This window comes from Hemiscyllium ocellatum, chromosome 7 (assembly GCF_020745735.1).
Source record: "Hemiscyllium ocellatum isolate sHemOce1 chromosome 7, sHemOce1.pat.X.cur, whole genome shotgun sequence".
Taxonomy (NCBI): Eukaryota; Metazoa; Chordata; class Chondrichthyes; order Orectolobiformes; family Hemiscylliidae; genus Hemiscyllium; species Hemiscyllium ocellatum.
The window spans coordinates 2847437-2866246 of NC_083407.1; the positions used below are offsets into that span (position 1 = coordinate 2847437).

The following is an 18810-nucleotide window of genomic DNA, read 5'->3' on the forward strand; positions in this document are numbered from 1 at the left end:
GTCCTGTTCCTGACCACAAAGTCTCCTGTCAATCCGTCTAAATATTGAGTCCCCTACCATTAACGCATTTCTATTCTCCTCCCTTCCCTTCTGAGCGACAGTGCCAGGCTCAGTGCCAGAGACCTGACAACTATGGCTTTCCCCTGGTAGGCCGTCCCCACCAGCAGTATCCAAACCGTTATACTTATTGCTGAGGGGAACGGCCACAGGGGATCCCTGCTCTGACCGTCGGCTCCCTTTCCTCCCCTGACAGTAACCCAGCTGTCCTTATCCTGTGTCTGGAGAGTGACCACCTCCCTGTACATCCTCTCAATTTCTCCCTCAGTCTCCTGGATGATCCGTAATTCATCCAGCTCCAGCTCCAGTTCCCTAACTCAGTTTTTGAGGATCTGGAGTTGGGTTCACTTCCCGTAGATGTGGCCAGTGGAGACATGTGTGGTGGTTATGGTTTTTAGAGATCAATCATCTCAGCTATCGGGCACCAGTCCTGGCTACCATTGTCCAGAAAGTAAATTGGAACAGCCTTATAAATACTGCAGCTACAGATGATGACAACACCCTCAGGTCTTGGCACTGGGCTCAGGGTTGGCAGGGTAACAGTATTCGTGAATCACCTGTATGTGTTAGAGACATATAGAGTGCATATACAATATGTCACACCCCTGGATACATTTACCAGTGAGGCCTCCATAAACCCACTGACAGGACCTGCAGTACAAACGTTGAGGCACTGGTGACCACCAATCAGCTTCACTGGGAGACCCACATGGTCCAAAAACCCGATCTCTCACCTGAACCCCGTTGCAACATAGGATTCCAGGACCCATACAATCACAGAGTCATAGAGTTATCGATTGATAGAGTTGCATAGCATGGAAACAGACCTTTCAGTTCAACCCATCCATGCCAGCCAGATATCCTAAATTAATCTAGTCCCATTTGCAAGCGCTGGGCCCATATCCCTCCAAACCCTTCCTATTCACATACCCATCCAAATGCTTTTTCAATGTTGCAATTGTACCAGCCTCCACCACTTCCTCTGGCAGCTCATTCCATACACGTACCACTCTCTGTGTGAAAAAGTTGCCCTTTAGGTCCCATTTATATCTTTCCCCTCTCACCCTAAACCTATGTTCTCCAGTTCTGGACTCTCCCACCCCAGGGAAAAGACTTTGTCTATTTACCCTATCCATGCTCCTCATGATTTTATAAACCTCTTTAAGGTCACCCCTCAGCCTCCGATGCTCCAGGGAAAACAGCCCCAGCCTGTTCAGCCTCTCCCTTTAGCTTAAACCTTCTAACCCTGGCAACATCCTTGTAAATCTTTTGTAAATCCTTTCAAGTTTTACAATATCCTTCATATAGCAGGGAGACCAGAATTGAACACAGTATTCTCAAAGTGACCTAACCAATGTCCTGTACAGCCACAACATGGCCTCCCAACTCCTGTACTCAATACTCTGGTCAATGAAGGAAACGGAATCAAGATCAGCCTCATAAACACCTCCCTGAAAAGGGGATACACAGCCACTGACATGAGGAAATCCTCTCCTGAGGAACAGTCACACAGGGAGAGGAAACACACACAAAGGTACCAATCTGTCTGACTGGTTCAGGTGGATGTCAAATGCAAACAGGGAAAGAAGTGTGTAACTCCCAACTATTCCATTGCCCCCCACCCCACACGTCGCTTCAAACTGCACTGCCCCACCCACAGCAGGGTGTGTATTAAGTTGGCTAGCCACCTCAAGATCCTCACCCTGTCACAGGAAGAACATCTCTCACAGTTTCCAAGGAAAACCTCAAACAAGAGAAGTGTGTTTACCAGAGCAGGTCAGAGACTCCGAATACCATGGTGATTAACTGAGCTCCTGACTCCCCAGAGCCTGGCCATCAGCTACAATGACGTGGAGGGGCTGCTGTTGGACTGGGGTGGACAAATTTCAAAGTCACATGACACCGGGTTATAGTCCAACAGGTTTACTTGCAAACACAATCTTTTGGAGCGCTGCCCCTTCATCACCTGACAAAGGGACAGTGCTCCGAAAGCTTGTGATTTCAAATAAATCTGTTGGACTATAACTGGTGTCATGTGACTTCTGACTTTCATCATCTACAAGGCACAAGTCCGGAGTGTGATGGAATATTCCCCACTTGCCCTGGATGGGGGCAGCTCCAACAACATTCAAGAAACTTGACACCTTGGTGGACCGCAAGGATTGGTGTTGGGTCCACTGCTGTTCGTCATTTTTATAAATGACCTGGATGAGGGTGTACAAGGGTGGGTTAGTAAATTTGCAGATGACACTAACGTCGGTGGAGTTGTGGATAGTGACGAAGGATGTTGTTGGTTACAGAGAGACATAGATAAGCTGCAAGCTGGGCTGAGAGGTGGCAAATGGAGGTAAAACCAATGACTGCAGATGCTGGAAACCAGATTCTGGATTAGTGATGCTATTCTTGATGAAGGGCTTTTGCCCGAAACGTCGATTTTGCTGCACTTTGGATGCTGCCTGAACTGCTATGCTCTTCCAGCACCACTGACCCAGAAGGTGGCAAATGGAGTTTAATGCTGGTAAGTGTGAGGTGATTCAGTTTGGTCGGAGTAACTGGAATGCAAAGTATTGAGCTAATGGTAAGATTCTTGGTAGTGTAGATGTGCAGAGAGATCTCGGTGTCCAGGTACACAGATCCCTGAAAGTTGCCACCCAGGTTGACAGGGTTGTTAAGAAGGCATACAATGTGTTAGCTTTTATTAATAGAGGGATCGAGTTCCGGAACCATGAGGTTATGCTGCAGCTGTACAAAACTCTGGTGCGGCCGCACTTGGAGTATTGTGTACAGTTCTGGTCACCGCATTATAGGAAGGATGTGGAAGCTTTGGAAAGGGTTCAGAGGGGATTTACTGGGATGTTGCCTGGTATGGAGGGAAGGTCTTACGAGGAAAGGCTGAGGGACTTGAGGCTGTTCTCATTAGAGAGAAGAAGGTTGAGAGGTGACTTAATAGAGACATACAAGATAATCAGAGGGTTAGATAGGGTGGACAGGGACAGCCTTTTTCCTGAGATAGTGATGGCGAGCACGAGGGGGCATAGCTTTAAATTGAAGGGTGATAGACATATGACAGATGTCAGAGGTAGTTTCTTTACTCAGAGAGTAGTAAGGGTATGGAATGCTTTGCCTGCAACGGTAGTAGATTCGCCAACTTTAAGTACATTTAAGTCGTCATTGGACAGGCATATGGACGTACAAGGAATAGTGTAGGTGGGATGGGCTTCAGATTGGTATGACAGGTCGACGCAACATCGAGGGCCGAAGGGCCTGTACTGCGCTGTAATGTTCTATTCAGGACAAAGCAGCCGTTTGTTTGGCACCACATACACAAACACCCACTCCCTCCCCCACCCACACTCAGTAACAGCAGTGTGTACCATCGCCTCCCTCCCCCACCCACACTCAGTATCAGCAGTGTGTACCATCCCCTCCCTCCCCCCACCCACACTCAGTAACAGCAGTGTGTACCGTCCCCTCCCTCCCCCACCCACACTCAGTAACAGCAGTGTGTACCGTCCCCTCCCTCCCCCACCCACACTCAGTAGCAGCAGTGTGTACCGTTCCCTCCCTCCCCCACCCACACTCAGTAGCAGCAGTGTGTACCATCCCCTCCCTCCCCCACCCACACTCAGCAGCAGCAGTGTGTACCATCCCCTCCCTCCCCCACCCACACTCAGTAACAGCAGTGTGTACCGTCCCCTCCCTCCCCCACCCACACTCAGTAACAGCAGTGTGCACCGTCCCCTCCCTCCCCATCCACACTCAGTAACAGCAGTGTGCACCGTCCCCTCCCTCCCCCACCCACACTCAGTAGCAGCAGTGTGTACCATCCCCTCCCTCCCCCACCCACACTCAGTAACAGCAGTGTGCGCCCATCCCCTCCCTCCCCCACCCACACTCAGTAACAGCAGTGTGTACCATCCCCTCCCTCCCCCACCCACACTCAGTAACAGCAGTGTGTACCATCTACAAGATGCCCTGCAGAAATTCACCAAAGACCCTCAGACAGCACCTTCCAAACCCACACCCACATCCATCTAGAAGGACAAGGGCAGCAGATCCATGGGAACACCACCCCCTGCAAGTTCCCCTCCCAGCCCCTCACCATCCTGACTTGGAAATATATCACCGTTCCTTCAGTGTCACTGGGTCAGAATCCTGGAATTCCCTCCCTAAGGGCATTGTGGGTCTACCCACAGCACATGGACTGCAGCGGGTCAAGAAGGCAGCTCACTCCCACCTTCTCAAGGGGTAACTAGGGACGAGGAATAAATACTGGGCCCAGCCAGCGATTCCCTTGTCCTAGGAGTGAATGAGAAAAGGTGCCGAATGAAGCTGCCGAGTCCCTCTGGCCTGTTGAGTTTGAGCACAGCAGCTTTGTCGTACTCAAAAGCGTATTAGCTAACCACAAAGATATGAAGTTACATTGAAAATGTATGTACAATTTTCTGAAATAAACAAAACCACCCTCAGGCTAAGGATATGTGAACTTTGTAAACCACTAATCGATGATGAGACCTTTCTGTAGCCACTAACTGCCTCAAATCATCATCCCACCCACACTAAGCCTCATCTAAAGACCAATCCCTTAACCTCACTGTGAACCCCATCAGAACTCTGGTTTATTTCGTGGGATTGTGTTGGTTTCTTGGGCAATGGGATGTATTTTATTGGGATATAGTGAGCTCTCTTGATTGGCAATGTTTGCTTGTGGGTTTTTCAGTGTTGCCCTCTGATCAGGATGACAAACAGCCATGGAAAAGGCTCTCATTGCCAGTCAGTGTTGGTTAAGACAATTCCTCCTCCTTTGTACTCCGCAATACAGATCAACAAAAGGGTCAGACAAGACACAACACTCAGGAATCGTGGAGCCTCAGGATGTGCGTGTCATTGGCAAGACCATGTTTATTGCCTAGCCCATGTTACCCCAAACACACAAAGCAGAAACCGCTGTGCGGTTAGACAGTGGGTGGGACTGAAGAGGCTGAAAGCACATGTAAGTCTGAGAATAAAGGGGAGCGGACATGAATCAGTCCCGGACCTCTTGCTGAAATAGAGTCATAGAATCAGAAAGTAATACAGCAAGGAACATCACATTGGGATGGGCAATAAGCAAAGGAATAACTATTCCCTGTAAAAACAGAACAACAATTATCATGGGGGGTTTTAATCGACATGTAAATTGGTCAAAGCAGCTCGGTCAGGGTAGCCTTGAGGAGGAGTTTGTTGAGTGTACCCGCGATAGTTTTTTAAACAGTATGTAATGGAACCGACGAAGGAGCAAGCTATCCTAGATCAGGTCCGTGTAATGAGACAGGAATAAATTAATGACCTCATAGTCAGGGATCCTCTTGGATGGAGTGATCACAGTATGGCTGAATTTCGAATACAGATGGAGAGTGTGAAGGGCTGATGAAGGGCTTTTACCTGAAACGTCGATTTTCCTGCTCCTCGGATGCTGCCTGAACTGCTGTGCTCTTCCAGCACCACTGATCCAGAACATGGAGATAAAATCCAATACCAGGATCCTGTGCTTAAACAAGGGAGACTGCAATAGAATGAGGGAGGACTTGGCTCAAGGAGACTGGAAACAAAAGTTTTATGGTGGGACAGTTGGCGAGCAGAGGGGGACTTTCAAAGCAATTTTTCAAAGTGCTCAGTGAAAGGATATTCCAGTGAGAAGGAAGGACAGTAAGAGGGAGGGGGAATCGGCCAGGGGGGGTCTGAGGAAGGACAGTAAGAGGGAGGGGTAATCGGCCAGGGGTGTCTGAGGAAGGACGGTAAGAGGGAGGGGGAATCGGCCAGGGGGGGTCTGAGGAAGGACGGTAAGAGGGAGGGGGAATCAGCCATGGGGGTCTGAGGAAGGACGGTAAGAGGGAGGGGGAATCGGCCATGGGGGTCTGAGGAAGGACGGTAAGAGGAATTGGGAATTGGCCATGGGTGTCTGAGGAAGGACGGTAAGAGGGAGGAGTAATCAGCCAGGGGGGTCTGAGGAAATAAATCAGGCTGTCAAAGTGAAAGAGAAGGCATACAAAGTGGTCAAAAACAGCAAGAGCTTAAGAAGGCCCATGCAGCATGTCTCAATGACTACCGCCCAGTGGCCCTGACTTCAGTGGTCATGAAGTGCTTTGAAAGGCTGGTCATGGCATTAATCAACTCCAGCCACCCCACTACTCTTGACCCACTCCAATTTGCCTATCGGACCAACACATCCACGTCACATGCTATATCACTTGCTCTTCACTCCTTCCTAGAACATCTTGACACCAAGAACAGCGATGTAGGAATCCTACACATTGACTACAGTTCAGCCTTCAACACTATTATCCCCTCGGGACTGAATTACTAAACTTAGTGATCTCAGACTGAGCCCCACTCTCTGTAACTGGACCCTCAGTTTCCTGACCCACAGGCCACAATCAGTGAAGATTGGGGACAATATTTCATCCTCACTAACACTCAACACTGGATCCCCCCCCCCCCCCAGGGGTGTGTACTCAGCCCCCTACTGAACTCACTGTACACCCATGACTGTGTCACCAAATACCAGACTAATGCCATTTACAAGGTCACTGATGACACCACCATAGTCGGTCGAATCTCAGATGACGATGAAACAGATTACAGCCGGGAGGTGGGAGACCTGGAAAAATGATGCACTGAGAACAACCGAGCTCCCAATGCCGGCAAAACCAAGGAACTCATTATTGACCTTCGGCGGGATGTTACTCATGCCCCCCGACACATTAACAGCACAGAGGGGGAACGGGTGGAGAGGGTCACGCTCCTGGGAGTGGTCATCCACAACAAGCTTTCTTGGATCTTCATGTGGACGCACTGGTTACAAAGACCCAACAACGTCTCTTCTTCCTCAGGCAGCTGAGGAAATTTGCCATGACGGTGAATACCCTTGCCAACGTTTATAGGTGCGCCATCGAGGGCATTCTGTCTGGATGTATCAACACCTGGTCTGGCAACTGTACCATTCAAGATCGGAGACGGTTACAGAGAGTGGGGAACTCAGCCCAGACAATCACAAAGGCCAACCTCCCATCTATAGAATCCATCTCCCAGGCCCCACTGTCAAGGAAAGGCCCCCAGCATTCTCAAAGATCCATCCCACCCTGGCAATGTTTTTCTACAACCTCTACCATCGGGGAGAAGGTACAGAAGCCTGAACACACGCACCAGCCGGTTTCACAACAGTTTATACCCCACTGCTGTTAGAATACTGAATGGACTCACAGACTCTTAACATTCCCCTGTCCCTGTGTTTTGTTTTTGCTGCTGTTTCCCTGTTATTTACTATCGATGCTCCTTAACTCAGGGATCTGCCTGTATGGTCCGCAAGACAAAGCTTTTCACTGTGCCTCGGTACATGTGACAATAAATTCAATTCAATTCAATTCAATTCATTATCTGACCATTGTTGAACATTGGGAAAAGCCCATCTGGGTCACTAATGTCCTCTAGGGAAGGAAACTGCCATCCTTACCTGGTCTGGCCTACACGTAACTTCAGACCCACAGCAATGTGGTTGACAGCTAAATGCCCTCTGGGCAATTAGGGATGGGTAATAAATGCAGCCGAGTCAGTGACACCCTCATCCTGTGAATTAATGAAAAAAACCCACAGAGCTGACATTTGGCGGGTAGTGGTGATCCGTGTGCAAACGACCGACTCAGCAACAGTTTCCTTGCCTCAATCTCCCAGTGATTGCACTGACTCCCTGTCACGCTGACCTTTGCATTGACCCCCCCTCGGAAAGTTCAGCCGTGTCCTCTGTCCCTCAGGTGAGAAGCACCCAGGTGAATCAGCCAGGCCCACACAATGTGGTGAAGCAATGGATTAGCATGTACTAGAACATGGTATACAACACGGGGGGAGGGGCATGCAGGAAACCTGTTCAAGCCGGTATCCAGCTCCATCTTGAAATGGAACATGCAGCATGGTATGGAGTACATACATTTGGCACTGTGTAGATGGTGCTGTCATAGGACAGGTCAAATCCCAAGATTCCTCACCCTCCATCTCTAACAATCAAAGGGGAGGCAATCGCTGAGTGACATTATTACTCATTGATTCCCCACAGTATGGAAGCAGGCTGTTCAGTCCATCAAGTCCACACTGACCCTCTGAAGATCATCTCACCCAGAACCACCCCTCTACTCTATGCCTGCATTTCTCATGGCTAACTCACCTAGCCTGCACATCCCTGGACACTACGGGCAATTTCCCACGGCCAATCCACAGTAAACCTGCGCATCTTGGGACTGTGGGAGGAAACCGGAGAACCCAGAGGAAACCCACACAGACACAGGGAGAATGTGCAAACTCCACACAGACAATCGCCTGAGGCTGGAATCGAACCCAGGTCCCTGGTCCTGTGAAGCAGCAGTGTTAATGGCTGAGCCACCTTATGTAAGAGCAGAGAATTCCCTTTGGAATATTTTAAAGACTTTTTAAAAATCATTCATGGGATATAGACATTGTTGTTTAGGCAGCACTTATTGACCCATCCCTAATTGCCCAGAGGGCAGTTAAGAGTCACCCACATTGCTGTGGGTCTGGAGTTACGTGTCGGCCAGACCAGGTAGGGATGGTAGTTTCTTCTCGAAAGGACATTAGTGAACCAGATGGGTTTTTCTGACAATCAACAATCATTTTAACTGCGAGTTTTAACTGCACAGGACAGAGACACTGCTCTGGGGCTGGGGAGGAACTGAACTCACACACACACACACACACACACACACACTCTCATTCTCTATAACTTGTTCCCAGCTCTGAGCTAGTCACTTCCAATCACACAGTTGCTGGCATAAAAGAGGTCTCGATCATCGATAACCAGTTACTAGTCCAAAGACCATTCGAATTGTTGCAGCCTGCAAAAACTACACCTGTCCACACCCTCGGCGCCAGGTTGTCTGAAACACAAACTGCAATTACTGCTCGTTCCAAAAACACACACGCTGTAATACACAAGGGCTGCCAGGGCTGTCAGTTTACTTTGTTTTCAAATTTGAACCATTCTTTCAAACACGGGCTGATAAATCTGCTCTTTCTCAGCAAGTCCCCAGCTTTATAAAACACAAAGTCAAAAGGCAGGGCTGTTACAACAAACTGATCAGCAAAGATTTAACAGCAAGTGTGGATGTGTGTGTGTGTGTATGTGAGAGTGTGTGTGTATGTGAGAGAGTGTGTGTGTATGTGAGAGAGTGTGTGTATATATGTGTGTGTGTATGTGAGAGTGTGTGTGTGTGTGTGTGTACAATCACAGAATATGGAACTTTTCACTTTTGCCTGAGCTGAGGAGGAATTTCTCTGAAGATTGTAAATTGTTGGAACTGTCCTCCTCAAAGGGCTAAGAATGTTTAACCAACGAATCCCCTCAGGACAGAGATCCCAAAGTGTTTGATGGCGAAGTGAGGTGTTGATGGATCTGGGAATCGAATGGGAAACTGCTTGTGTGGGTGAAAGTGAAGTGCTGCTGTTGTATCTCTCCCAGCCGGTTATGATCCCTGCGATGTGGCCCTCACAGTGGGCAGTGAGCCTGCAGGCTGCTCTCCCAGGGTTGGAGTTCAAGCAGCAGCATTGGATAGGGCTGGGGTCGGGGCTGGGGTTAGGGCTGGGGCCGAACCAGTGGGTGTTTGGAAGATGCAGTTTGATTCAGTTTGATTTTGGGGTAAAGGGGTCATTTGGTATGGGAGAGAATGAAAGGGACTGAGTTGGGTGATCAACCATGATCATGTTGAATGGTGCACCAGGCTCATAGGGCCGAATGGCCTATTCCTGCTACTATTTTCTAAGTTTGTTCGGGTAATTTTGCTAATCTAGAGGCAAACTGCACTCAAAATTGCACTAATTTTCCAGCCCATTGCTTATTCCAATTTCTATTAAACTCAGTAGACATAAACTGCTCCATAAACCATTGGGTTGGGGTGTAATTGTTTATTCTTCTTGTAAGAGAGATGTTCTCTGGTTTATTTCAGATTTGTAAAGGGACCGAGTCATTCATAAAACTGAAAAGGGCAAAGATTAATAATCTCAGAATCAGGTCACTGCAGTTTTTCAGTGAGAATTCTCAGCTGCTATTTTTTTGCAGTTGTCCCATCTTATTTCATATTCCCCACTCATTCAGCATCAGGATCCTCTCCTTACTGAGTCCCGGGTTGCGATCCCCACAATTATTTTTTCACTGCCATGACCTCTCCTCGTTTTCCTGCTCAGCTTTTTTCCCAGTGCTTAGCAACATGTTCTATTTACCAATTATTATTTTTCTGTTTGGGTTAAATGAGTTCCATTTTTAACTTGCTATAATTTTGCAATATCTTTTTCTGCTTAACTTCCTCATGTGAGCAGCAATAAATAGTTTGAGAAACCTGTCCTGAGCAACCTTCCCTTTTTTTATCACGCACAGCTTGGAATCTATTCAACCTGGGAAGGAGTTCAACTGTCTCCAAGAATTAGTAATGCACACCTCCATAATCTGTCTACAAATTTCACCCTCAATTTCCTTTGTTTGTTGACTTATCCTGTATTTTTAGTGTGTTGTTATGGGTGATGTTGCAGGACCTGTATTCATTGCCCATCCCTATCACTCACACGACTTTCAGAGACAAACATGAAGAAACATGAATTTCTTTAGCACCTCCCAGAACCTCAGCACATTTTCGAGCACTTGACAGCCAATAAAATATTTGTGAAGTGCACTCGTCGTTGTAATTATAGAGTTCTGACACCAGAAAGAGGCCATTTGTCAGCCGCGTTCCCCCACCCGATCCCTGCTTGCTTACCACCCTCAAACTCCAACACAATTTTCTGGGGGTCAGGCCACATTTGGAGTATTGTGCTCAGTTTTGAGCCCCATTACTCAGGAAGGATGTACTGGCTCGGGTAAAAACAATGACCGCAGATGCTGGAAACCAGATTCTGGATCAGTGGTGCTGGAAGAGCACAGCAGTTCAGGCAGCATCCAACGAGCAGCGAAATCGACGTTTCGGGCAAAAGCCCTTCATCAGGAATAAAGGGAGCATGTTCAGAGGAGGTTCACGAGAACAAAGAGCTTAACACATGAGAACGTTTGAGAACCAAGGGTTGATATTTGGTGGAGTTTAGAAGGATGAGGGGGGGATCTAATTGAAATGTACAGAATACTGATGATTTGGAGATGCTGGTGTGGGACTGGGGTGTACAAAGGTAAAAATCCCACAACACCAGGTTATAGTCCAAAAGGTTTGTTTGGAAGCACTAGCTTTCAGAGCGCTGCCCCTTCATCAGGTGCTTGACAACAGCAGCGCTCTGAAAGCTATTGAATAGCCTGGACAGAGTGGATGTTTCCATTGGTAGGAGAGACTAGGACCCAGGGCACAGCCTTAGAGTAAAGGGAAGACCTTTTAGAACGGAGATAAGGAGGAACTTCTTCAGCCAGAGAGTGGGGAGTCGATGGAATTCACTGCCACAGAAGGCTGTGGAGGCCAGGTCACTGAGTATATTTAAGCTGAGATAGACAGGCTCTTGAGTATCAATGAGATACTCGGGGAGAAAGTTGGAAAATGATGTAGAGAAACTTGTCATGCATGATTAATTAGCGGAACAGACTCAATGGGCCAAATGGCCTAATTTCGGCTGCTATGCCCTATGGTCCTATGGTCTCTGAAACCCCTCATTATCTCTCTGCTCATCTGCACTTTCCTCATGGGCACTGAGTTTCAGGACAATGTCACTTACTGTGGGAAAAGGAGTTCTTCCTGACACCTGTCCCATCTACACCTGGACCAGATTGGAAATGAAAACAGAAAGCGCTGAAGAAACTCAGCAAGTCTGGCAGCATCTGTGAAGAGAAACCAGGGCTAACTTTTCGGATCCTTCCTCAGAACCGGACTGGGGCTGGTCTTCCTGCAAACCACATAACTACAGAGTGAGAGTGGGTTTGAAACTAAATTCTGGATCAGTGGTGCTGGAAGAGCACAGCAGTTCAGGCAGCATCCAAAGTGCAGCGAAATCAACGTTTCGGGCAAAAGCCCTTCATCAGGAATAAAGCAATTTTAAACTAAATTGCAGAGGCAAAAACCCAAATTTGGGAAGTTGTGATGAATCAAAGAATATTGAAAAAGTGACTAGGGCGGCAATGAATGTGGGAAATGATATCCAGGCGATGACAGGGAGGGACAGATTAAGAGCAATCACCAGGTCAGACTAAAGGTTACAAAAATAATCAAAGCAGAAAATTTAAGGCATCACTTCTGAATGCTCAAAGCGTTCAGAATAAAACAGGTGAACTATTGTACAAATTGAGATAAATGAGTATGATCAAGTGGCCATAACAGAGATGTGGATGCACAATAATCTATATTAAGGCCTGAACATTCAAGGGTATGTGACATTTCAGAAGGTGAGCAAAAGGCAGAGGAGTGACTGTCTTAATTAAAGCACAATAAGGAGGGATGGCCTTAATTCAGGGAAACAGGATATAGAGGCAGTCTGGCAATGATAAAGACAAGGGGCGAGTTGTGGGTGTTGTGTACAGGCAGCCTAACATTAACCACATCGTGGAAAAGAGCATCAAGGAAGAAATAATCGGAGCTTATCAAAAGGGTACAGCAATTATTACGGGGGATTCTAACCTACAGGTAACCTGGAAAAATCAGATGGGAAATGTAATCCGAATGAGAAATTCATTGAATATTTTCAGGACAATTCTGAGACCATCATGTTTTGGCACTGGCCAGAGGGAAGGCTATACTAGACCCGATAAATGAGATAGAATTAAATACTGACTGTCATGAAAGTGCCCCTGGGTAGCAGAGAACCGAACGTGGTAGAATTTAACATCAGTTTAAGGGAGAGATGTGTGGATCTAAAACTGCTGTATTGAATTTAACCAAAGGCAGTAAAAAGCTACAGAAAGTGAACTGCTAATTTAGATTAAGGACTGAGTCAAGAGAAACGTTCCCGACACAATCCAGAAAGCACAGAGCAGATACATTCCAATAAATCAGACCCACCCTGAGGGTCAGACCTGCTCCCTGGGGTTAAATAAAAAAGTCTAAGGTTGGACCAAACTCAAAGAAAAGAGTCATAATTGTACAAAAGACAAGAGGTAGGTCAGAAAACTGGGCAGAATATAAAAGAAAGACTCACTAAAAGATTAATAAAGAAGGAAATATCGTTGAAGTGAGAAAATTAGCCAAATATATAAAAACAGATTGGATAAATTCCTTCAGATAGTTAAAAAAGGCAGAAAATAAGCAAAATGTTGACCCATTGAAACTGAGTCTGGGGAATTAGTAATTGAGGGGAAAGAAACAGCAGACTAATTGACCCAATCCTTTGTGTTAGTTTTCATTAAAGAGCAACATCCTGGAAATAAATATAAATCAGGGATTGAAACGGAGGGAAAAATTGAAAGGTAAAAATACTGAGTGAATTTCTGAACTGTGAGTTGACAAGTTCCTGTGTCTGAATGGATTTCATCCTAAGGTCTTAGAAGAGGCGCTGGTGAGTTAATCAGTACACTGGGGAGACGGCGGCCTAGTGGTATTATTGGTGAACTGTTAATCCAAAGACAGAGGTCGTGTTCTGGTATCCTGGGTTTGATCCTGCCACAGCGGATGGTGGAGTATGAATTCAGTTAAATGATCTGGAATTAAGTGTCTAATGATGACCATGAATCCATTGTCAATTGTTAGAAAGACCTATCTGGGTCACTAATGTCCTTTAGGGAAGGAATCTGCCTACACATGACTCCAGACCCACAGCAATGTGGTTGACTCTTAACTGCCCTCTGGGCAATTAGGGATGGGTAATAAATACTGGCCTGGCCAGTGATGTCATAATTCTGTAATTAAGCGTTTTTGAAAATTGGTTTCCATTTTCCAAAGCTCATTAGATTAAGGCAAGGTTCCTATTGACTGGAAAATAACAAATATACCTCCTTAGAATGGAGAGATGTACAGCACAGAAACAGACCCTTCTGTCCAACTAGTCCGTGCCGACCAGATATCCAAACCTAGTCCAATTTGCCGGGACTTGGTCACTATCCCTCTAAACCCTTCCTATCCATAGGCCTATCCCTCCACCACTTCCTCTGGCAGCTCATTCCATACACACATCTGTGTGAAAGGATGCCCCTTAGGTTCCTTTAAAGGCTTTCCCCTCTGACCTTAAACTTGTGCTCTCTAGTTTTGGAGTCCCCCCACCCCAGGGAAAAGCTCTTGACTAGGCGCCCTAAACATGCCCCTACAGGTGTGGGAGTTTATTTCATAAAAGGAGGGAGGGTGAAACCAGGAAACTCCGGGCTGGTTCGATTCAGACATGGGGCAGTGACGGTGGGCTCCAGTCTCTCGGTGAAATAGGTGGGTAGCAGTACTCTGTACCTCCTGGGGTAGGCACAGCCTGACAGATCAAAGGCCCTGCCCCGTGGCACCATTACCCAAGTGACCACCAGCAGCTGCTGTCCCGGTGCCTTTTACCAGTTGCCAGAAGCTGGTGTATCTCCGAAAGCAACAGGAGAACTTTAAAAGGGTGTACCATGAGTTACAAAGTACATTGGGACACCCTGACACTATCACAGAGGCTCCAGAGATTAACCAGACACCAGGTGCCTTGTGTTCAGAAAGAGAGTGGAGGTGCCACCAGTGGAGAGGCTGGAGTAGGCTGAACAATTCGAGCTGAAGGCGAAGGTTGATACAAAGTCCTCCCTGTCTTGCAGGTTGTACGCTGGGCGTGGAGTTGCACAGCGAGTCTCTGACAAATGTCAGTCTGGAGACAGGATTGGCTGTGGATCGAGGGAGGACAGAGCTGGACAGCAAAACACAGGGAGTGCAAGTCTCTACTTTACCCGAAACGGAAAAGAGGTAGGACCAGGAATGAGAACTACAGATCAGAAATAATCGTTCAGATGTGTACGTTAATCGGGAAATGCAGTGACAGTCAGTGTGTGTGGGTGTGTACCCCAGTGAGAGTCAGTATGTGTGGGACTGTACCCCAGTGAGGGTCAGTGTGTGTGGGAGTGTACCCCAGTGAGGGTCAGTGTGTGAGGGACTGTACCCCAGCGAGAGTCAGTGTGTGTGGGAGTGAATTAGCCTGACTGGCTCGACGTTCTCTTTTTACTCTCTTGTTTGAACTGTGTTGTTATTGTCATCCTTCTATCATAGTCCCTTCAGCTCCTGCAAGCTCCTGAGGTGTCTGTGTTTCTCTCATTGTGAACTCCTGTGCAGCCGGACGGGTGCCTCCGCAGCTCTGGTGGGCATGCTTTCAGCTCCCTGGCTTGTATTGCCTGCATGGTCTTCCCTACACCCTTCCTCCTGTTTCCTTCTCCTTACTCCTCTGAGTTGCTCATTACAACATGGTCACCTTGGGTGACCCAGTGACAGGTTTGAGCTGTAACTGCTGCGGAGAGTGGACCCAAACTCAGACCCTGAAGTGTGTTCCTTCGTTCAGTACGTTAATGGCTGGTCTGGTTATTCCAGATTCTCACCTACCCCAGGTAACCTCCACCCCCTTGCTGAAAAATATTCCAGACCTCTGCTTCCATCTCACAGTTTACTGAAAGAGAAATTATCTTTAACCAATCTATTGGAGTTCTTGCAGGAGCTAACGTGTTGTGGATAAAGCAGATCTGGTGGATGTATTGTGTATAGATTTCCAGAAGGCGTTTGATAAAGTGCCCCAGTCAGGATTACTCAGGAAAATAGAAGCTGATGGTGTTGGGGATAGAATACTGAGACGGTGTGAAGATTGTCAGGCTGACCGGAGGCAGGGAGTGGGTAGAAACGGATCTTTGCTGAAAATGTGTTGCTGGTTAAAGCGCAGCAGGTCAGGCAGCATCCAAGGAACAGGAAATTCGACGCTTTGGGCACAAGTTTGGCAGGATGTCATGGCTGGTTTACCACGGAGTTCAGTGCTGGCAGCTTATCCCTCTCCCTAACCCTCATACTATTTATATCCATGCTGAAAATGTGTTGCTGGAAAAGCGCAGCAGGTCAGGCAGCATCCAAGGAATAAGGGCTCATGCCCGAAACGTCAATTCTCCTGCTCCTTGGATGCTGCCTGACCGGCTGCGCTTTTCCAGCAACACATTTTCAGCTCCGATCTCCAGCATCTGCAGTCCTCACTTTCTCCTCATTTAGATCCATGACTTGCATGAAGGAGTCCGTGCGTGGTTGCTGAACCTTCTGCTGACACAAAAACGGATCCAAAGGTAAATTTTGAAGAGGGCATAAGGTTGTTGGTGGAATGGTGGCTCAGTGGTTAGCACTGCTGCCACACCGCACCAGGGTCCCAGGTTCAATTCCTGCCTCAGGTGACTGACTGTGTGGAGTTTGCGCATTCTCCCCGTGTCTGCGTGGGTTTGCTCCAGTTGCCTCCCACAGTCCAAAGGTGTGCAGGTTAGAGTGGACTGCCCCAGCATTCTCTGACCCTTCCTAATTACCTACTGCCCCCTGTGTGCTAGCTTTCTGTGTTTAATGTACATGCTCCTCCAAGCCCCTTTATGCTGTAGCTTTCTGCATCTTTCTCCATTTCAATAATACCCTGTTCATTTGTTCCCCTTTTCCAAGTGAACACCTTCCCATTTTTCCACATTATGCTCCATTTGCCAACTGTTTGGCTCAATAACGGAACCTATTGATATTTCTCTGTAAACTGTATAGATCCCATTCACAGCTTGCCTCTCCTATTTTTGTGTTGGTTACAGTACATTATTTCCTTCCTACAAGTACTTAATATATATTAGAACATAGAACATTCCAGCACAGTACAGGCCCTTCGGCCCTCGATGTTGTGCCAACCTGTGGAACCAATCTGAAGCCCATCTAACCTACACTATTCCATTCTCATCCATATGTCTATCCAATGATCATTTAAATGCCTTTAAAGTTGGTGAGTCTACTACTGCTGCAGGCAGGGTGTTCCGTGCCCCTACTACTCTCTCAGTAAAGAACCTACCTCTGACAAATGTCCTATATCTATCGCCCCATATTGCAAACAGTTACAGTCCCAGCACTGATCCCTGTGGAACCCACTGATCACAGGTCAGCAGCCTGAGAAAGATCCCCTCGTCCCACTCCCTGCTTCCTGCCCATGAGCCAATTCTCTATCCACGCAAATGTACCAACTCCAACACCATGGGCTCTTACAGCTGAACCTTTTGTGAGGTTGAGTGCACTCGGGAATTCCAAATACAACACAGCTACAGGTCCCCTCTGGAATAGTGGTGCTGGAAGAGCACAGCAGTTCAGGCAGCATCCCTCGGATGTGCTGTGCTCTTCCAGCACCACTGATCCAGAATCTGTTTCCAGCATCTGCAGTCATTGGTTTTACCTCCAGGTCCCCTCTATCCACCCTCGTTGATTAGTCTGACACAGTTTCCCTTTCATGAAACCACGCTGACTCGACTTGATTAGATTCTGATTTCCCAAACACGCCACTATTATTTCCTTAATATTGATTCTAATGTTTTCCCAACAATCGATGTTAGGCTAATCTGCCAGTAGTTACCTGGATTTTGCCTCCCTCTCATTTGGAACAGCCCGTGTAGACCCAGTACACCCTTAGGGCAGGATTCTGACTCAGCGACACTGAAGGAACGGTGATATATTTCCAAATCAGGATGGTGAGGGGCTTGGAGGGGAACTTGCAGGGGGTGGTGTTCCCCTGTATCGGCTGCCCTTGTCCTTCTAGTGTGGTACAGCCAGGATCAGTATTTGGATTCTAACTATTCACAATATATATGCATGACTCAGATGAAGGAATTTCTTGTAATATCTCCAGTAGTGAAGAGGGAGGGTGAGCTGTGAGGAGGTTGCAGAGATGCTTCATGTGATTTGATTTGACTGAGTGAGTGGGTAAATACATGGCAGATGTGGATAAATGTGAGGTTTCCACTTTAGCAGCATGAACAGAGGGTCAGATTATCGACTGAAAGAAGTCAGAAGTCACACGACACCGGGTTATAGTCCAACAGGTTTATTTGAAATCACAAGCTTTCGAAGCACTGCCCCTTTATCGGGTGAAGTGAGGGAAAAGCACACAGGCCCAGAGTTTACAATCAGAGAGGTCAAACATCGTACAAACAGTGTGAGTGGAGAGTTGAATAAGAAATCTCTGCAGGTGATTAAGAGTCTAGATTAGAGTGGTGCTGGAAAAGCACAGCAGGTCAGGCAGCATCCGAGGAGCAGGAAAAATCGACTCATCAGGAAACTCTCTATGGTGCACCCATGAGGCTGGGAATGTCATGGATAGCAGGAGATGGTCACACAACCAGGACAGGGCCACATGCACAGAACAGAGTTGGGTGACCACCAGGAAGGCGAGTGAGTGTGGGTGGGTGGGGCAGGACTGCCCGTGGCCATTCTGCTCTTACACAGGTTATACTGTCCCGGATACTGTGAGAGTAGATGGCCTCTCAGGGGAAAGCAGCAGCAGGGTCAGTGACACCATGACTGGGCTCTGCTGTACAGCAGGGGGAAGGGTCTATGTGTAGGTGAGCAGGAGTGATAGGGGACTGTATCGACAGGGACACGGATAGATGTTTCTGTGACCGTGACTGAGACTCCAGCCTGGTGTGCTCCCTCCCTGGTGCCTGGCTCTCTGAGCAGGAACAGGATATTCTGAAGGGGTATGTGCAGCCAGAGGTTATCGTCCCCATTGGTACCAGAGACATGTGCAGAAGGAGAGATGAGGTCCTGTAAGGGGAGGTCAGGGAGTTAGGTCAGAAGGTGAAAAGCAGGATTTCTAGGGTGGTAATCTCAG

General features: G+C 47.6%; 1 protein-coding gene across 1 annotated transcript in view; it reads left to right on the forward strand.

Moving 5' to 3' along the window:
* The window catches only part of LOC132817304 (SPRY domain-containing protein 3-like), a 454579-nt gene that overhangs the window by 48090 nt on the left and 387679 nt on the right, over positions 1–18810 (forward strand). The window contains exon 3 of the mRNA XM_060827714.1: positions 14768–14912. Within this exon, the coding sequence (XP_060683697.1) occupies positions 14768–14912 (145 nt within the window). The remainder of the gene's footprint in view (positions 1–14767; positions 14913–18810) is intronic.